This window comes from Chamaea fasciata, unplaced genomic scaffold (assembly GCF_029207755.1).
Source record: "Chamaea fasciata isolate MVZ Bird 193981 ecotype frontalis unplaced genomic scaffold, bChaFas1.0.hap1 SCAF_5, whole genome shotgun sequence".
Taxonomy (NCBI): Eukaryota; Metazoa; Chordata; class Aves; order Passeriformes; family Sylviidae; genus Chamaea; species Chamaea fasciata.
This window is the reverse complement of record NW_027094090.1, coordinates 63,797,713-63,818,603: the sequence shown is the minus strand read 5'-3', so window position 1 is coordinate 63,818,603 and position 20,891 is coordinate 63,797,713. Positions and strand designations below refer to the sequence as shown.

The window sequence follows — 20,891 nt, the reverse complement described above, 5'->3', positions numbered from 1 at the left end:
TGGGCAATCTTTTTAAAAACTGTGCTGACAGCAAGCATAATTTACATGTGCCTGGTGAGGTCTGGACATAATGCCATTATCATGTCTCTGGAGGAAACCCTCTCTTATTTATTATTGGAGTTGTTGCTCCAATACATTTTAAACTGTGTTTCTAAAGAAAATATGCTGAGGAAGTTCGTGTCTCCACACATCGAGTCTTGGTTGTCTGTAGCTGATTTATTGGATCATTCCCCCTCCCTTCACAGTTTTGGGAAAGTCAGTCAATTTCAGTTACCCTCAAGAAGGAGGTATATCCCTTATTGAGCAAGGGTATCTTAATAGAGGAGTGCTGGTTTTCCATTGGGACCCTCCATGGGAAAGTCCTCAAAGTGGCATCAGTCCTTGCTAGATGGCAGAAAATCTGTACAAGAATTAATCGTAGAGAAACAGATCTGGAAAAAAACAGTCTCCAAAGAGGCAGCTGATCACACAAATCCTTGTTTTAAACTGCATCAGCCACCCATTTCCTGTAGGGGCTGACTACATGTTAAGTTTTCCTCTTCCACTATTTCAGGTACCATAGAGCACAATCAACCTTGTATGATTTTTATGCATTAAAAACAAAAAGAAAAAAATAGGAAAAGAAAGGGAATCAGTGGAGGGTTTTTTGTTTGTGGGGTTTTGTTTTTTGGGGTTTTTTTGTGTTTTTTTTTTTCTTCCCCTGAAAAGCTGAGCAATAAAAAACCTGCACTTTGTGCATTCACTTTCCCAAAATAATCTCTGGTCTTAAGGAAGGTGTAGGTTTCTCTAGCCTGAAGGACAAACAGGAAAAATTAGGGTTAACATGAATGCTCCATTGCAGCTGCAATGCTGGCGATACCAAGAATTTAATTGCTTCAGCTGAGGATTTCTGTGCCAGAGTAAGTTGCATTCATTTTCAGAGTTCCTGGGAAAGGTGGTCTGTGGCCTGATGATCCATGCCATTACATGTCCATCCCAATTGGAGCCTCCAAGGTGCAGCACACACAGCCAGCAGTTACCAGAGCAGGAAAGCACACAGCCCATCCTCTCCCCTGATCCTCTTCAGCAGAGGTAGGCTGGTTTTTATTCCCTAGTTGTCCTCCCCAAGTCTGGCTTGACAAGAGTTTTCAGATGCCCTCAAGGTTCCTGGTCCTTGTTGTGTGGTGAAGAAAGAGGTGCTGCACTCCACTACTGCTGGCTAAGTGAGTGCTTGGTTCTGGATCAACTGCAATGCTTTCCCAGAAATGGCCACAAGGATTGACTATTGCAGCCTTCTGCAAAATGGCTCTGCCTTCAAACTACTGTTTTGCTCCAACACTATTTCTTTTTGAGGTCTAGTATCTTCTGAAATCCAGTCTCTGGTCTGGGCATCCTGTGGCTAAGAACCCATCCTCTTCCTACGCCCTTTTTCCACTACCTGAATCCAAGATCCCTTTGTTATTAAGCTAGGTCCCATCCTCCAGGTTTGTAGAGGTTTATAGAGTCCTCAAACAGGAACTGCCTGGAGAATTATGATTAGCCTCTGGCAACTTTTGCTCAGAAAACTTTCCGGCCAAATCTGAGTTTAGGCCTTGAGCTGCTCTAGGAGGGAGAGATGAGGAGCACCACAGTTACATGTGGTGACCACTGTACATGTAAGAGGAGACTCTCACCATCTGGCCTCAGACCAGCAGCCATCATTGTGCGGTCCAGACCAGACAGGAAACGTGATATGCTGCACTTCAGAGAATTCTATTTCTGTATGGAAAAGAGAGAGGGGTTGAGGACATGTTTGCAGGTCTGTGTCTATCTGTGAACTGGACAACCATTAGGCTGTGGATTTGCATTTGTACATCTGCCTTGGCTTGGGATGTGAAGGTAAAGAAAGGGTCCATCTGTCTGCAAAGGTGAAGGCATAGGAAACTTTGGAAGAGGATGGAAATATTTTTTCTACCTTTGTCTGGCCTGTTGAATGGACAAGCCATGCTAAACAGGCGCTGCATCTACTGCAGGGCACTATTGCCTGGCCGGACTAGCTGCAAGACAGGTCAGAGGGGGTGGTTCTTCCTTCTGTGGAGTGAATGGAGTGTTTGACTGGGTAGGGAGGCAGTGGCATGGGTGTTCTTGTGGTGTCTCACCATCTGCAAGTGTGAGGGTGTGCCTCAAACTTGTTCACACTCAGCATTGACCTGGTTCCACTCCTTCTGTGACTCAGCATGGATCCTCTAAAACTGGGGCAACAATGTCTGGTTTCATTCAGGTGTTGCTCAGGTCAGCAGCTCCAGCCATTTTTCACAAAGTGGTCCATGGTATTTCTACTGTAGACAGACTCCCGTCCCCAGTTTCAAAGTGATCTGTAAACTTGTACAGACCCTGAGAGCAATATTAGTGACCCATTTGGGTGTCTGAAAGAGGAAGCTATGGGTCTTGCCACTATCCCAAGAGGTCCTTTTTGCTCTCTCTTTTGCCTCCCAGCAATGGTTTGAAACTGGCCCCAGAATGTTTGAGCAGTGCTAACATCTGACCCCTCTAACCTGGTTTCTGCACTTACTGCTTTATCAGCAGGAAGTAGAATGTGGTTTGGTTTTTTTTTTTTATTCTTGGCCTCACTAGCCTTTTCGATACTTTGGGGCCTTGTCTCAGTCTGACAAGGCAAGCAAGCAGCAGCTTCCTGTGCACAGGTGAGAGGGAGAAGACAGAGACCATGCATATATGAGAGAAACAGTTTTGGAGCAGAACTGCTGTGCTGTAGGCACCTCTTCTCTTGTGGACATGCACTGAGCCAGGATATCTGCCTTCATCACTCTCCCTGTTTCCCTTTATCCTTTCCCTCATCATTTGACATTCAGCACCTGCTGCCATCCAACCCCACGACTCCAGGGACTTTCTTCGTCTGGACCTCTCAGTGCCCGGAGCTGGAAGGTAAAGGGGGCAATGCCAGCTCTCTTTTACATGGGGGTGGCTGATCTGAAAGCATCTTAGAAGGAGTTTCAATCTGACAAACTGCATCTTGCCGTTGGGAAGGGCTAAGAACATATTTATCTCTCTGTCTCTCCACAATCCTCTCAAATCATACCCCGCATCTCACAACCACACCGCCCGCTTTCTCTCTTTCTCTCCCCTGTCTGCTAATGTGTTGTCATCATGTTTTTCTTCCTCTGAACCTAATCTTTTATCACAACGGGAATTGGTATTAAGCTCATGCCAGCCCTTTATAAACCATCTCTTTCCACTCCTCTGGCAGTCTCAGCAAGGTCCAGTGGGGTTTCCATCTTGTTTTCCTCAGGTCTGCTTGAGCTTCAGGGTTGGTGAGAGGTGAGGGCAGTTCCTTCTCCTGTGGATGAAGGAAGATCTCAAGGTTTGGGTGTCCAGGTGGATGGGGAGAGAGAGAGGCTTTGATGAGAAGACTGTAAGGCCAGTCTGTCTAATATGGAACATGACTGTACAGGCTTTGTAAGACAAGAAGGCTCCCTTGTCGGTGTCCGTCCAGCAACACTCCCTGGGTGCCTGGGCGGGATGAGGGCTGCTGCTGAGTTTCCTAATTACAAAGCCCAAATTTTCTGATACACCTGAAATCATGACTCCTTCCAAGGCAGAGCAAGGGTCTGCTTGGAGGGGACGATGCATAGTTCATGCACTACTATGTAATTTTTTTTATATGGTAAAGCCTTGACTTTCTAGAACGTGGTAAAAACTTTCTTCTCCCTGATTCCTCCACCTGTCCCAAGCATGCCATTCAAAATCTGCCTGCTAGCCATGAGCTCTGCAACTAACTTCTGTCAGTTGCATCCAGAGACCCTCTTACTCAGCAAGCACCTAGTTATTTCAGCCCTAGGGTTTACCAAAAAAAGAAACTCTTCAAAGCACAAGCTGTGTGCAGCCGAGAGAGCACTCTCTACCTGAGTCAGCAGGCAGCCTGAGACAGCACGCACGGACTGCTGTGCGCTCACTCACGCGTTTTCAGAAGACATAATTCCTGCAAACAGCCTCTGTGCTGCCCTGTGAACAGCTTCACTGCTGAGCTAAGCACCCAAGGCAGCAGAACAGTGAGGTGCTTAGGGAAAAGTGCAAACTCCAGAGTGGAAGGGATATGAGTTTCTGAACCTAGAAGACTGGTACTGCATCCTAGGAGGGTGGATGCCTCCTGTGAGATGACATCTCGACATCTTCATAAGTTCCCTTGCTGAGCTTTGTGGTGGGGGTGTCTTCTCTCTTTCAGTGTGTTGCCAGTACTGATGAAGCCCTCATTGCTGCTTCTGTCTCACCTCTGCCTGTTCAGCCTCATGCCTCCCTCATGGGCATCAGACTCGGCACAAGGTAAGAAGCGATTCCTTTCACCTGTACCAGCTGGGTGAACAGGGAGGGGAGTCAACCAGGGCAGTGTGTGTGCCACACTGTGTTACTGTGCAATGTTTGTGTTGTAACATACAGCCAGAGGAGGTTGTACTTATTATAGGTCTTTGATAAGTGCATCAGCCTCCAAGGATATAGAGAAATGAGTGTCACTGCCTTTCTTGCTTGGAGTTGTCCAGCAGAGGAGTCAGTCAGTAGTTTGGGATGGGGCAGCATTGTCTGGGGTGATGATCAACGCCAAGCGTTGCTGTTAATTGAGGCACATTGCTGTCTGTCTCTTCTCTGCTGGCAGGTGCCTCCAGCCTCACCTGTTGGTATGACTCACGGGTGACTCTCTTCTGTGACTGGGACCCGGGCAGGGACCTGGCTGAAGCCCCATGCCAGCTGGAGATTTCATCAAAGAAAGGCTTTTGTGACAGGTGGGTGACTGGAGAGACTGAGGAAAAACAATGCCACTTTACAAAAATGTAGGCTTCCCCTTCCCGGACCAGGTGTAGTGGAGTCACGGAGCTGAGGTGTTTTGTCTTGAACTCTGTCTCTATCTCCATGTGGGCTGGAATGCTGGCATCCACTGCTCAGTGTTTGCCATCTGACAGTCCCGAACTGTCTAGCACAACCCATCTTCCAGTTCCATGACTCTGTCTGAACTTCCCTTTTCAAAAAAACCCTCTTCCTTGGCAGACACCCTCAGGACTGAAAGGCATTTTCAATGGAAAATGAGGTTGTATAGAGATGAGGCTGGAGAAAGGTGGAATTGAAGTTATACAGACGCCATTTGGCAATTGCCAGGATTAGCTGAGATGTTGCATCCTGAGTAACAATGACTGAAGAAAAATACTATCCCCCTTCTCTTCCCCGGCTCTTTCGTCTCTTCCAGTTCATGATGTTTTCCTCTCCCATATGCCTCCCAGAAGAGGAGAGGTGTTTGGCCAGTACTGCAGTGGGGGCTGGCCGAGTCTCTGTCATCTCCAAATAGGACATCTGCAGCCAAGAGGCTTACCAGCCAACCCCAGGACTGCCCTGGGTGCCTGTCATAAGGAGACGTTCAGTGTGATTCTGTCATTGGGTGGGTTACTTGTCACTGTCATAGAGACACCTCCAACTGGGTTAGATTGACAAATATATCTTGGGGCTGGTGCATGGACATAGAAAGCTAAAACATTTATGTTGCTCCATGGGTATGAATCAGAAACTGTGGCTGAAATTGGGGCTGGATGTGGAACTGTGTCATTCTTTGACCAGGGCTCTAGGAAGAAAACCCTCCCCACTGTCAGCAAGTCGCAGGCCTGATCTGACCTAAGAGCTGGAACAGGCACCTCAGTCAGACACTGCCCCAGCTGCAACCCCACAGATGTTCTCCACCCTGCCACACCCCATGCCATAGCTCAGCTGGGGCTCTCTAGCCACACTTGTCAGAGCAGAAGAGAGCTTGCAGAAGAGACCTTACAGTGTAGTGCTGCCACTTGTGATGTACTGTCCTGGCTGACTGAGGTGTGACCTGGCTTATGTCACTGAGTATCTCAGATCCTACAGGACTGTCAGTGTCTGGAAGGAGACCTGTAATTCCTAGTGGGGTTAAAACAGGCACCTGTCTTCCAGGGTCATGTTGTTGTATGTGAGTTTCAGCTCTGCATGCCCTCTGATATCAACAGGAAGCAGAGAAGATAGGAAGAGGGTTTTGTGAAATCTTTGAAACTGGAAATCTGCTGTTATCTTTGCCTTGAAATAACTAGGGTGCATTGACTTCCATGTGTCAGCACACAAAATTTGTCTGAGTGATACAATGGGGAGAGAAAGTAGGATTAAATCTATGCTGTAACCTGTTCAGCAAATACAGTAGGAGGTAAAATGCTTTGAAAGCCCTTTAGCATTACAGAATATTTGACTAACTCCAAAACTGTAACTTCCCAGCTCACTGGAATTATATCCCTCACCTGAAAAACACAAGAAGCACTGCAAGTTACCCAAGGCAGAGCATATGACAGGACTGAGGAGATGCATCAAAATCTTCAACCAAGATGTTAATGTGAGTAATTAATCTGGGATGTCCTGGCTAATGACAAAGTGGAAAGGATTTATATATGCATTTGGGGTGTATAAACAGTGTAACATCCAGGGGTAGTATAGAGAAGCCCAAACCTAATCTCTGACTCCGGATCTGGGATTGGACTTGATGTTGTTTGTTTTTGGTACACATGCCTGCTGTGGGTTCCCCTGTAGGAAGGACTGGCTTCATTGTGAGCTGGGCCATGCTGTCCTGACACATGCACAAGAGCTGCAGGACAGACAGATCATATGCAATGTCCCATGTCTCAATTACCTATGTTTGGCCCTAATCCCTTCCTCTGAGGAGGAATGGACATCACCACCAGTTCTGAGGTCGTCTCTTGATCTCATTTTCCTAGAAAATATCAATACCATTTTCCAGATCATTAGCTACTGTGAAGTGTGGTTAGATGTGTCTAATGCAAGATGCAACAGCAATACATCATTGGAGCTAATGGTGATGCAAATCTTCTAACTATTATTCTTTATTTAAATCAGTCTTATTTTAGATCCATTATGTACTTCCTTCAGTCACATCCAGAGTCACTGCAGTCCCCGTGTTTTCAGAAAACACCCACCCAAATTTGAGCTAGTATTTTATTGGTAAAGTCACAACCAGTTCTAATGACAGACAAGCCTTCATACATTTGCATATCATGTGCAAAGACAAATTGCAGGGTTGGTATACAGTTTCAAAATCTTTTCTTTCTAATTAAGCTAATTTCTCTGTTGCTTATTCAGTACTGTATGATATATGTGGCCCTTCAGCATCACTGCATTTCAGGTCTAATTTTTAATACTAATGCAGTTTCAGTCTTACCAGGGAACAAAAAATCTTCTGGTAAAAATAAAGTTTCTCAGTAAATGTCACTCATAGAGAGTAACTTTTTTTCCTGCTTAGTCAGCACATACAGGAATCTCTAGAAACTAGTGTATCACAATATTTTGTGCCTTTCTTGCCAATAAAAAAAAATCCAAATATAAATTTTTGGTTCCTCACTCACCACTGAGATTTATGTCCTTCTGCCACAAATATCTTCCATATTTATTGTCAAGTATGCCTAATCATCTTATGCATAGGCAATGCTTAGAAATTTGAATGCTTGTTCATGAGGTTTCATTGTCACTGATGGTTAATTTGCCTTGCAGAATCAGTGCTTCACCATTTCAGACCGTCTTAACTTGACTGTCCACTGCCACACTGGAGAGAATACAACCAAAATACCTGCACAAATAAAAAACTTCAATCCTTTTGAAAATAGTGAGTACGCATCTGCCTTCTGGTCTCTGAAGCTTCCCCATGAGAGGATAGCTAATTTTCCTTCCTCATCCACTCCTGTGCAACACCCACAGCTGGTTTTAGGCCTTTGTGTTTTACTTTTTCTCTGCTACAATGAGCATAATGTTGACTCCTGCCACTTACTCTTCTGTCATGTAGTGTCACGCCAACTACATCCTGTCCTGTCCCATACAGGTAATGATAGCTCATTAGGGTTGCTAATGAGCTATCCCGCATGAAAAATGTGTGCTGCAAGAAGGATGGAAAGTCTTGCTGTTCTTCTCCTGCCCCCCTGTAGTTATGTGCTTTTACTCTTCTTTAAGAGAGCCTTGGCGTGTTTCAGTCTTTGCTGAAAGGTTTCAGCTCGCTAATCCAGAAGAAAAACATCTGCTTGGGACATTGTTTTGCTGGCTGTCTGAGTTTACCTGTCTCAAGGAGATGTCCTGCTGCTGAGGGGCTTGATGTGCAGTCCTGTTATGGACAGAGTATGGGGATATCAGCCCTGCTTCTTCTCTCTTTCCAGTAAAGCTGAGGCCTCCAGGAAACCTTCAGTTGGTTAACATAACTGAAAACACCTCCAACCTAACGTGGAGCCTGAATATTTCCTCTCACTATTTGACTGGGGAGCGGGAGTACCAAGTGTGGTACCGACATGTGAGTCAGCCCTGGGAGGTGAGTGCAGAGGAGGAGACTGGGACGTGTTACCATGTGAGTCCTGGATGAATCCTGGTTCTGTTTATGTCCCCCAAGACTTGCTCCTGGGCCTCCTCTCAGGATGTAACCGGTTTTGGTGAAGCTGGAGAGAGGATGACAGCCTCCGCTCTTTTATCTGTGTTACCTGCTGCCAGGGTTTGGTGATGGCAAGGAGGTAGATGGGGATCCTGTTTTACTTAGTGATGTCAAAAAAAAATAAATTCAGACAGTTCCAGGACAGACATGAAAGGGATGAGAAAAGCAAATCAAAGAAGAATTTTCCTTCAGGGTGGAAAAGCCATGCACAAGGTGTAAGGACTTGAGACAGGTCTTCTCTGAGGGCCTTGGTGAAGATGGGTATGTGAGGGTATGTGTGGTATGTGGAGAAGATGGGTATTGTAAACGAGAGTGTTGATGATGTTTTAAATTTTCCCTACTCCCAGGAGGCTGTGAACTTGCCCATTGAACAGGACCAGATGTGGGCGAATTTTGAGAGACTCTCACCCAACTCGAAATATGAGGCAGCTGTCCGTGCAAGGCCAAGTGCCAGAAGCCACTACAAAGGTGTGTGGAGTGACTGGAGCAAGCCGGTCCTGTGGAGGACACACGCTGACCATAAGGGTAAGTCAGGTAGTCTGACCTGGAGGGGAAAATGGGGACTCGGGGCAAACAAGGTAGAATGGCCAGATAAGGGTGAGAAGCTGAAGGAAGATGTGTAGGAAGAATTCTGTTGACCAAAGTGTAATAGGTTGAAAACTGTCCCTCCCAATCTGTTAGGTGAGATCATCTCAGCATCACAGGTAAGGGCAACGACCCCTTGACCCCAGCAAAGCCCCTCTGACTTCCAGAAGCCAGGCAAAATCCACAAGATATAAATCAGGGACTGCTTCCCCAGAGCAGTAAGGCCAGATGTCTAATCAGCAGAAGCAGTGACTAGGACTGGCATTTTCCCAGATGCTAATGTTACCAGGGAACATTCTCCCAGCTTCCTAAAATGGCCCAGTTCAGTGGAGGTATTGATCAGTGAAATGCAGTGAAACAGCTCTCAGCTCCTGAGCTGAAAAACACGCAAGCCTGGGAATCCAAGTCTCATGGAAACTGGGAGAGACATATTGACTTACATGCATGATAAGACCCTTTCAAAAAAGGTCTGCTGAGATTTGCATCAGGCACTGTATGAACTTCTAGCCCTGGAAGACAGTGCCCTTTGGTGAGTCGGTGCCTGGGGCCTCTGTCATTATGTTTTCCATAAAATAAGCAGGTAGAAGTTATTCTTTCTCACGTTGCCCATCACCTTCCTCTGCTCAACCCCTCCTTGTTGTTCCTGGTGTTGGTATAAACAGAGGAGCTATGTTTAGAAAGGGCACTGTGTTGCTGTGGCGATCAAATTTTGACAGTGTGTGATGTCAGTGAATAGGATACAGCCGCAACCAGTTGTCATAGCAACCAAGACCCAAAGATAACCAGGGTACCAGAGGCAGAGGAGACAAAGTGATCTGAGTAGCATCTCAAGGACAGGGAAAGAAAGAATGTGCTAAAAATGTCTCCTCCGTCTTTTATTTTTCTCTGCTCTCTCCTAACTGCTCCAGAGATTCTCTGCGTGACCAAGGGACACGAGGGACGGGAGGAGATGAGGGGCAGGCAGAGGAAACAGGCACCAGAATAGCAAGACCAAGCAAAGGTGCACTGGGGAGATAGGAGTGAAAGAAACAGATTAAGGAATATTTGAGATGAGGCCAAACAAGCCTGAGGAGTGCTGGCAGCCCTGGCAATGTGGGAACCCAGTCTCTGTCCTAACTTTACAATCCAAGTACTAAAATATGGTGCAAAGCTGTAACCTTTCTAGCCTCCTAATGCTTCCCTACACTTTTTCAAAGAAAGAAGCCAGCCCCGTGATCCCTAATCTTATCTATCTGTATCCCCTTGCCTTTTCAGAGACCTGTGAACCCCATGACTCCCTCTCCCCCACTGACCCTTAATGCTGTTTCAAGCCTCCAACCCCAGTTTAGCTGGTTTTAGGAGTTCCTGCTTTCCTTGGCAATGAAACAGACAGGTTGGTGGACACATCAGCTGGAAGACTGTGCCAGCTCATCTGTGGCAACCTCTAGCTGTGGTGCTGTTATGACCAGGGAGTTCAAGCTGTTCAGCACAAATTATCTGTTAAGCAATGCTTAGACTCTGAAACCCGTACCAGCTCAAAGGCATCCTACACAACACAGCAGAACTCGCATATAATCTGACCTGTATATTATAAATCTAGATAATAGTATGTACAATTATAACAAAGGCCCACTTTGATCACCTTGAGCAGCTATGAAAGGGCTGCAGCTTCTACCTACAGCATCCTGGTTGGATTTTAACAGCCATTTCCTCATTCTTTCTCATCTTGCAGGAACATCCCAGCCAGTCCTGCCAGTTCTGATAGTGAGCACTTTTGTCTTTGTGATCATTGGGACTGCCTTCCTCATTAACTTACGGACCTTGAAATGGTAACTGAGAATTGAGTTTACCTCTCTGTTCCTCTCCTGTATCTTGTGTGTATTCTCAAAACTCAGATTATTTTTCACCTGCTGTTACTCAGGATAGAGATGGCTTTAAGCCAACCAGTTCATGGTTTATAGCCCAACCTTCTGCGACTGATATTTGCCTGTGGAGAAATAACACTACCCAAGATTATGCGGTTTCACCAGCACTGTCATATTGTGCCATGATCCTGTGACCTGGTGGCATGCCCTGGTGCCATGGCCTGGCTAAATTTAAAACAACTGCCCCAGCACATCTATTGCCCAGGGGTTAGAGTGGTGTTTCCTGGCAGGGATGCATCAAAATTGCCTCTTCAAAAGCAGGTCACAGGGTTGAGAACACTCCCTGTAGTGAGGACCAGTAAGCCTGTTTACCACTACCTTTTCATTTAAACATTCCAGCAAGAGCTCAAGCAGGATGAGGTGACATAGGGCCTTCAGGCAAAACTCCAGAGTGAGGAGTACAATTCTTGTTCTCCCTGATCTGTGCAGTCCTCACACACTGATAAAACCCATATGATGCTTCAACCTCTTTGCCAGTGTTTCTACCCAGACATTGCTTTTACTAAGCACTTGAAGTGTCTCACAAAGTTACTCAACACAATAATAGGAACAGTGACCTCTCAGCTTGGCAAGGTTAGACACAATCACAGGTTTTCTAATCTCAGGTCAGGGGTGCTGATATTCAGGGCAGGGAGCAGGGACAAACATTCTCAGGGATGAAGTTGCAGAGGCTGGATGGTTTCTCTGTAAGGAAAGACAGAGAACCATGCTGAAGGAAGATGAATACTGAGAAAGTCACTGGTCACTATTTTACCCTGAGTCATGACATAAAGTTGAGGAAGTGCTAGATGTACAGCACAGAGGCAGTTAAAGAGGCCTCCTTTCTCCACAAAATATAATGAACCTAGGGGAATTGAGTGCAGAATAATGCTGAGGTAAGATGCAAGGAAGGATTAGACATGCATGAATAAAAATAGCATCTGCAATGATGTAAGGTAGTTTATATGCAAGAGCTAGCAAGTTCTGATGCTTCAGGGAGTACACCGATTGCCTCCAGAGGTCAGGAGGGTTTTTCCTTAGAACATCCTATAGCAACGCTTCAGCAAAGGGATCACAAGATGATCCAACTTCTCTGAGAAACTGGGGAGCAGATTAGATCACTTCATACTGCCTCAGGGTGACAACACACTGGTTCCAGGGAAGAAGAGGCCTCTGGATAATGCAAGGCATATTCACTCAGATGGCTTGCACAGCCAGTGTGCCCCAGCTATGCCATGCAGCCTCCTGCCAGGAGGGTAGAGAGCTGTAGCAGAGCTTTCCAGTGATGGCCCTGCTCAGGCCACATGGTCCTGAGTCATTGTGGTGGCAGGAGTCACTGTGGTGGCAGCAAAACAAAGAAGGGGCAGCTCATAGGAGTGGGAGCTTGAAAACAAAGGAGGCCAGCTCAGCTTGTCATCAGGATGGGGGCTGAAGGGGGCATGTGGAGAGGTTAAGGTGACCAGACAAAGCAGGAAAGAAACCACTTAAACCAGGGGTTGTCCTTCCCCAGGGAAAAGGCTGAGGGAAATGTATTTTCCAGGTTTATCTGTCTCATCTCTATACATTTCGTGGCTGAGCTAGGGCCTCTCAGACCTCTCAGGAGCAAGGACAGCCCTCAGGCTCAACCTTATTCTACCACTCCCCCATGCCCTTCCCAGGCAGTACCTGTGAATTGCAGTGCACTCCTTCACCCCCACCAAAGTGACAGTGAACAGGATCAGGCCCTGTTTCATTCGTCCTTCTGATTCTCTTTCCTCAAGGTTTAAGAAGATCCTGAAGATTCACATCCCAGACCCTGAGAAGTTTTTTCCCCCACTTGTTGCAGTTCATGGAGGTGACATTCAGGTATTGGATTGGGGATGGAACCATAGCGGGGAGAAATGAGGGAAAGGAGTGTCCAGCTGCACATGCCCAGGACAGATAGACCTTCACGTGCACACATGATATATGCACCTGTAGCACCAGCTGCTGGGTTCCCTGTTTATGTTCTGTTTTATGACCTTCTAAAACCTGACGCTCAGCTGAGGCATCTCTAATTACAGAAGAGAGAAATGGCAAACCACACAAAACATGGCACTGTGCTGCCATGATCAGCAGCCTGAGAGACAACAAGGGACCTTCAGGAGGGAGCTTGGCCTCTCAGGATCCCCTTCCCTCCAAGTTCAGTGCCTCCCTACCTGCCCTAGGCTGCCCAGCTCTTCCCTAGATTTCCTGCTGTGAGCTTCTCCTCTCCTCCTGATGTGAATTGCCATCACACTGGATAGCACTTAGCTATTCCTTGCATTCTTGTCTGTTTCCCTTCTTTGCCCACTCCACTATTCCCCCTCTCCTAGGCTCTCTGTGAGTACAGGCAGCTGTGAGGAGACAATTACCATTCTGTGCAGCATTAAAAGGAGCATCAGATGCAAGATGTGGGAGGTGATCCCAAGGGGCATCTTGCTTTTAGAAGGATGGGAACAAACTGCAGAGGGTTCAGAAACAGCAAAGCTTTGGAAAAGCCAAGGTGTAAAAAGGCTTAGAAAGCTTAAACTCCAGGGAAAGAGTGCAGAGTAGGGGGACGGGGGGCAGCAGGCACTCAAGACACTTTATCGTGCAGAAAGAAGTTGAAAATTTTGCTTTACAAGCCAGAAAGGCAATGGATTTTGGTGTCATCAGAATCAGTTTATTTTTAAGGATAATGATGTACTGCAGGATGTTGCTCATGATGAATGTGAAAATTAGGCACAAGGGGCCTGGAAGAGCACTTTAGACAAGAAATCTGCATGCAACCATGTGGATATATCAGAAGGTTGTTCAGCACCAAGGAACAGATTGCATGAGATGCACCTCAATACTGTTTTTCATGCTTCGCTTCATCTTATGGTCTTGTAAGGGTTTTTTCTTACTTTTTTATTCCCTTTGTTTCACTTTAATTCTCCATCTTAAATTCCCTGCTCCAGAAATCTCAAAACATAGGCTGACAAGATCCACTCTTAATTTTATATGACAGAGTGACATACTCTGAAAATCCTGCAGATGAGACTCGAATGGGAATTTCCCTCCCCACCACCTCTGGTGACCCTTGCTTGGACAGAGAAGAGTTTGCTTGATTGCTGTGGCCAGTCAGTAGAAGAAACCTGTGGTTCCTCTCTGAGTGCTATACTTTGGTAGTCACAATCTCTCTATCTCTCTCACTTGTGTTTCTTCCCCACCAGAAATGGCTCTCATCCCCATTCTCCACATCTTCCTACTGCGTGAACAGCACAATCCCAGAGATCTCCATGCTCGAGGTGATGCAGAAGAATGACCAGGAATCCCAGTTTCTGCTTTCCAAGGGAACCCTGACTCCTGATCCTCCCATAGAAACCAGTGTGCACTCTGGATCCAGCTGCTTCACCAACCAAGGCTACTTCTTCTTCCACCTTTCCAACTCTTTTGAGATCGAGCCCTGCCAGGTCTACTTCACCTATGAGCCTTTCACCCAGGAGGGCAGTGGCAGCAAGGATGGTGAGTGTTACCAGGCTCTCCCCTCCCCTGACATCTGCACACTGGCAGAGGACATGAATGTTCTGCCCAGCAACTTCTTTCACTGTATGGAGGCAACCCAGAGCTTCCAGAAGAGCTCCTTCATAGAAGAGACAGCAGGTGAAGCCCAGCAGGCCATGGACATTCCTGGGGCTCTCCAGTCGAGTGAAGGCAGCTCACCAACACCAGTTCTGGAACAGGATGAGAAGGTGATGGACAAAGAAGTTTCACAACCTGCTGAGGCCGTGTGCCAGCTGGACACTGACTTTCCTGACCCACTGGATCTGCAGGACAGCGATACTGTCAGTGTAACAGAGGGGAGTGGGAAGGGGGGCCCTCCAACTGACTCCTGCACACCAGCAGCAAATGCTACCTCTTCCTTCTCCCAGCCTCCACCTCTAAGTCAAAGACAGGATGAGGATCCATGCAAAACAGCCTTCTCCAGCCAGGTCTCAAACACTGGTGCCTACCTTTCTCTGAGGGACCTCCAAAGCCAGTACAGCCATTGCTCTGTCTAGGAACTACTGGGAGGAGACCCACAGATGGGAAAGGCCACCTCCACAGGGAAGGCTAGATGGACAGTTTCTCTCCTCAGGACATGAATGTAACTTCAGCATCAATCCCATTGGGACTGCTCGCAAATAAGGCTGGAGAACACAGACCAGCAAGGACTTACCTTCATAACCAAATCTGGTTTTCTGTTAGTACTGACTCCGATGGCATAGAAATTCCTCACACTTCTCAAGTGACATTCCAAACATCACCAACTCGTTTTTTCCCTTCCCAGCTCCCAGTAGGAGACTGTGCCAGCACTTCCATGCTCTGCATTTTGGTATAAAATAGCATTCAGCTTTGAGGCTGAGCAGGCATATGATCTATTTGCCTCATACTGGCCTAAAAACCTCTAATGGGATGGAGAAATGCCTGAAGATGTGGATATGAGATTTTGTACAGGGGACAATAGCACTGCCAGTCAGTGCTGGGGTTGATGATGAAACGGATGAAGACATCTCCTACTGATTGACCAAGGGTGTGATTTTTTTCTGTGATGTCCCCCACTTTAGGTTTTAATCGGAGATTACATTCTAAGCTACTCAGTCCAGCTTTAGACTTTAGAGTCTAGACCTTAGAGTCTCTAAGGTCGGCTCAGAGCCACAACTGTGTCAGCTGTCTAAGCAGTGCAGTGTAAAAAAGAAATCCCCATTACTGGGTTGAAAATACTGGGGAAATCCCCTCCCTCTCTTTCTTTCCTCCAGCTCTGATGGTGGCAGTAGAAAGAACTCACACAGTTTCCCATTCTTGCTACAATATTTTTCACGAAATCGAAAGCCATTCTGCCCTGCTGGCAAACTACAGTTATTTGACTATGATAAGCTGATTGCAGAATAGTTCATCCCACATCCTGTATAAGTGGAAAACATCACAGCAGTGCTGCCTATTCCTTCCACTGCTCAAGGGAAACCATTGCCTAATTAGCAGCAAAGATGTGGTGAATGAGCCCAGAAAACTAACCCACGAATCAGCACCTTTACTGAAAAGAAAACCTCAATCCACTTGCAAAGAATGGGGATAGCACAGACTTTGTTTTTCTTCTTCCTCTACAAGCCCTGATCTGGGTTAAGAAAAAGCCACAGAAGAAAAGTGGTAAGACAAAGGAAGATCCCTGCATTCACCATTCGTACCATCTGTCCATTTTCTTGCTGTATTTCTGGACTTTTCAGCAGTGGGAAAATACCAGCCATGTGCTAAGAGTTCCTCTTATCTCTTAAAAACTCTTCTAAGAGAATTTATACCAAAAAATCTCAAGGATATTGAACTTGTTAGTGCTTCTGTCATGGCTGTGAGTGTCAGCTAGAATTAATTCTTTCCTATCTCTGTCTGTCCAAGCATTGTGATTCCTGCTCCTACACTGTTAGCTGACCTTGCAGTATGTATCCTGAATGTCATTATGAGTCCCAGTTGCAGGGTCACCCACTGGCTTGGTTTTCACCTCAAAAGAGCTGCTCAGAGGAGTTGAGCCTACTTGTAGCTGTAAGGGCTTTGGGAACTATTCCTCTCCTCTCATCCATTCCTTCACCATCTGTCTCAAGACATGGACTGCTCCATTGTGTCCAGGAGAAAACAGGAGAAGAGGACCCCACAGCTTCCCAGAGAAGGAAACACAAGGTTTTCCCAGCTGTTTCCTGTACTTTGAGAACCTTCCCAAATGGACTTTGAAAAGAGACACTGACTCCCTTGCCTCTGATGGGCAGTTTGCTATCTTACATGGGCCAAGGATCCAAACTGCACTGTCCCCATGTCTTAAGGTTTTCTATTTTCCTTCATAGAATCATTAAGGTTGTAAAAGACCTTCAACATTATCTAGTCCAAATTTTGACTGAATACTACCATGCCCACTAAACTATATTGCAAAGTGCCACATCTACTTGTTTTCTGAACACTTCCAAAGATAGTGATTCCACCACTTCCCTGGGGAGTCTATTCCAATGTTTATCCTCTCTTTCAGTGAAGAAATTGTTCCTGAATCCAACTTGAATTTCCCCTGGTGCAATTTGAAGTAATTTCCTCTTGATCTAACACTTCTTATCTGGAAGAAGAGACTGACCTCCACCTTGCCACAACTTCCTCTCGGAGAGTTGTAGAGAGCAATAAGGTTACCCTTGAGCCTTCTTCTCTCCAGGCTAAACAACCCCAGCTGCCTCAGCTGCTCCTCCCAGGACTTGTGCTCCAGACCCTTCACCATCTCTATTGCCCTTCTCTGGACACGCTCCAGCACTTCAATGTCCTTCTTGTATTGAGCATCCCAAAACTGAATACAGGATTTGAGGAGCAGCCTCACCAGTGCTGTGTACAGGGGGATCATCCCTTTCCTGGCCCTGCTGGCCACACTATTCCTGATACAAGCCAGGATGTCATTGGCCTTCTTGGCCACCTGGGCACACCTGGCTCATGTTCAGCCACTGTCAACCAGCACCCCCAGGTTCTTTCCCAATGGGCAGCTTTCCAGCCACTCTTCCCCCAGTCTGCAGCACTGCATGGTGCTGTTGCGACCCTGTTGCAAACAGAACCTGGCACCCTGTTGAACCTCATACCATTGGCCTTGGCTCATCAATCCAGCCTGTCCAGACCCCTCTGCAGAGCCTTCCTTCCCTGCAGCAGATCAACACTTCTGCCCAGCTCGGTGTCATTTGCAAACTTACTAAAGGGGAGCCCTTGATCCCCTCATCTAGATTATCAACAGATATTAAACAGATCTGGCCCCTATACTGAGCCTTGTGGAATGCCGCTGGTGACTGGCTGCCAGCTGGATTTAACTCCAATCACCACAATTTTTGGGCTTGGCCACCCAGCCATGTTTTACCCAGCAAAGAGTACACACATCCACACCATGGGCTGCCAGTTTCTCTGGGACAGTGCTGTGATAGATAGTGTAAATGGTTTTACTAAAGGTTTTACTAAAGATAGTGGATGAGGGAAAGGCTGTGAAAGTCATCTAAGTGGTCACCCTTAGAAGGAGATCAAGCTGGTCCTGTTTGACCAGCCTTTCCTAAACCACGCTGGCAGGGCTTGATCCCTTTGTTGTTCTGCACCTGCCATGTGATGGCACTCAAGGTGACCTGTGCCATGACCTTCTGTGGCAGCAAGGTCAGGCCGACAGGCCTGTAGTTCCACAGATCCTCCTTTCGGCCCTCTTTGTAGATAGGTGTCACACTGGCCAATCTCCAGCCACCTGGAACCTTCCTGGTTAGCCAGGACTGTTGATAAATGATGGAGAGTGGCTTGGCAAGCACTTTGGCCAGTTTTCTCAGTGCCCTTGGGTGGATCACATTCAGCCCCACAGACTTGGGAGTGCCTAAGTGGCACAGCTGGTCACTAACTACTTCCTCCTGGATTATAGGGGGTTTATTCTGCTTCCTGTTTTTGTCTTCTAGCCTATGGGGCTGGGTACCCTGGGGATGTCTGATCTTTCTGTTAGAGACTGAAGAAGGCATTAAGTAGCTCACCCTCATCCTTGATGTCAATATTCCCCTGCCAAGTCAAATAAAGGATGGAGATTCTCTTTGACCCTCTTTTTGTTATTAATGTATTTGTTATTTTTGATGAGAGTAGCCAGATTGAGTTCTAGCTGGACTTTCTTGTTTCCATTTTTCTCTCTGCATGACCAAATTATATATCTGCACTCTTACTGTGTACATCTTGCTGTTGAGTACAAAAAAACAGGTTTGCTTCTTTGTAAATAAACAAAATATTAAGTAATCTACAGTGTTTTTCTGTCCTTTGGGGTGAGGGGACATGATTAACAACTTTCCTAAATAGGGAACTAGGTAAAGTTTTGCTCAGACTAAGATACCTTTAGCTCTCCTTCCTACTCCCTGCCCCAAGGGACTCAGACACCTAATAAAGAAAGCAGTTAGAGGTGATGCTGTTGCAAGCTCCTAAGGATTGTCCTGCTGGCTCAGTATTACACCCTGCCCGCCCCCGCCCCTGCCCCCGCTTTTTGTGAAAATGTTGACAGCTTTGGAGCTGGCAAGCTGTTCGCAGTGCTTTCGCAGCCATGCTGGGTGTGAATGTGTGACACACTGCGGCAGGAAGTGCTCAACGTCAGATCTGGCGATAACCGGACCTTTCTTCCAGGAAGGCAAGATCATGTGGTCTTGTATGTGAATGACACAGGCTGTGAATGCCAGAGTCATGACACTCTCGGTGATGTGGGGACCTTTCGCTGCTGGGTTCCCAAGAGCCCTTTGGAAATGTCACACGGGGAGCAGTCAGTCCCCACTTAAGCCCATAAGAACACAGTGTGTGGTTCACAAACCCACAGATACACGCTACGACCGTGTCCGTCACTCCCAGAGGCAAACCAAAGCTGAACAACAGCGCTGTGTGGAAAATATTGGTGTGGAAAATATCGACCTAACAGCCACAGGCATGAGTCTTCTCTTTATCTTAAACCTAGAGACAGCAAAGATAGCTGTCACATCTCTCATCTCCTTTCCAAGATACCTTGTTCATAAATAGATATCACTCGCAGCCTCCTCCCACATCTCTCCCTTTTTTTTTACCATGGAGAAACAAAAAGCAAGGGGTACTTGCAGTAAAAAAATTCCTCTGAAGTCAGATCTGATCAAGGGTTTGGGTCCTGGGTTGATTCAAAAGCCTGTGGTGATAGATGTGGTCTGCTTGCTTAGATAGATCAGATTGAGATTCAACATTTTTTTGTTCTGCTGAAAACCCCAGAGAATGAAGATTCTTCTTTCCAGGAAAATTTAATTCAAGAAAGTAACTTTGGCACTGAGAAATACCCTCAAATGGGGTCTGACCCACTGTGGCAAGCCCCTCATAGTGTAATCTCAGAAAAGCAATACATGAATACATATGTGCCTAAAGATGCTGCTTATCCCTCATTATCTGTGGAAATTCTGATTCAAAGTAACTTTTTAAAGTGAAATCAGGCTTCAAATCTCTTGAGCAGTTCTGAGAGCATTCCCAGTCAAACACTACAGCTTTTTATCTACATTTAATGTTTATCTATTAGAATCCACCATGGGGCAACTACAGCAATGGCTTTTGGTCTTCGTGCAGGCCCAGACTAAACTTGGTCCAGTGGCAGAGCTGAAACATATCTATCCCTGCCCAGCTACCAAAAGAAGCCCAAGTGAGCCCTGGCCCAAATGAGCTCAACCCCAGGTCGATGTCACTGGCTGGAGCTCAGCCCTGGGTCAGGAGTCACCCATTTATTGACAGAGTAACTCTGTTTACTCTGCTCCAGCTGCAGTGTCTCTGCTTTCTGTGAAAAACAAAGGGGCACATACAGACCTGCAGGACTGCAAGCAGAAGGCTGTGTAGGAAAAGTAGCTGAGGAGAACCTGGGGTTTGAAGTAAAGCAGATGCTGTAGGGAGGTGGTGCAGCTGAATGTGGGGAGCCCAGTGTCAGGAGACTGGGCAGCAAGCAGGACAAGAAGACAGGAGGGATTCTCTGAGGCTGGCACTGAGAGGCACTGTGCTTTGCTTTCATCTGCCTCAACACTGTGGTGACCAGACGCACTCTCTACTGCCATCTTCCCTTCTTCCAGCCATCTACCCTGCCAGCCAGCATCTGCTCCATCCTTGTGCTGGGGAGTACACACCGATGGGACCAAAGAGGGTGGCTAAGAAATACAGCAGTTGCTCAGCAACTCCCCGTCCCCCAAGGAGGACAACCTAAGCAATCTGCACAAGTCTCCTGGATTGCTCTTCCCTGCACAGCTGGAGGTGCTCCTACCTTGACTTCTTCTGGACTTCCCCTACTCAGCCTGCAGATCTTCTCCCGCTTTAAGCCTCCAAACCCTCCATTTCAGAAAAGAAAAAAAGCCATTGTGCAGGGTGAGCTGACCCACTGCAAGAGGATGGTGCAGGACAAAGGCCAAGCTGAAGGGACATGGCACCAGGTTATTGATCACTGAGGAGACCTTGAGCTGGGTAAACAGATGTCC

At 46.8% G+C, this 20,891-nt stretch overlaps 1 protein-coding gene across 1 annotated transcript; it reads left to right on the top strand.

The window, feature by feature from the left end:
* The first annotated feature begins 4,190 nt into the window (after positions 1-4,190).
* On the top strand, positions 4,191-18,631 carry IL2RB (interleukin 2 receptor subunit beta). The gene is made up of 9 exons (XM_066184057.1): positions 4,191-4,296; positions 4,625-4,751; positions 6,244-6,358; positions 7,528-7,639; positions 8,181-8,329; positions 8,794-8,971; positions 10,743-10,839; positions 12,675-12,759; positions 14,109-18,631. The coding sequence occupies exons 1-9, from the start codon at positions 4,215-4,217 to the stop codon at positions 14,934-14,936; spliced, it is 1,773 nt and encodes a 590-aa protein (XP_066040154.1). The 5' UTR covers positions 4,191-4,214; the 3' UTR covers positions 14,937-18,631.
* The last annotated feature ends 2,260 nt before the right edge of the window (positions 18,632-20,891 follow it).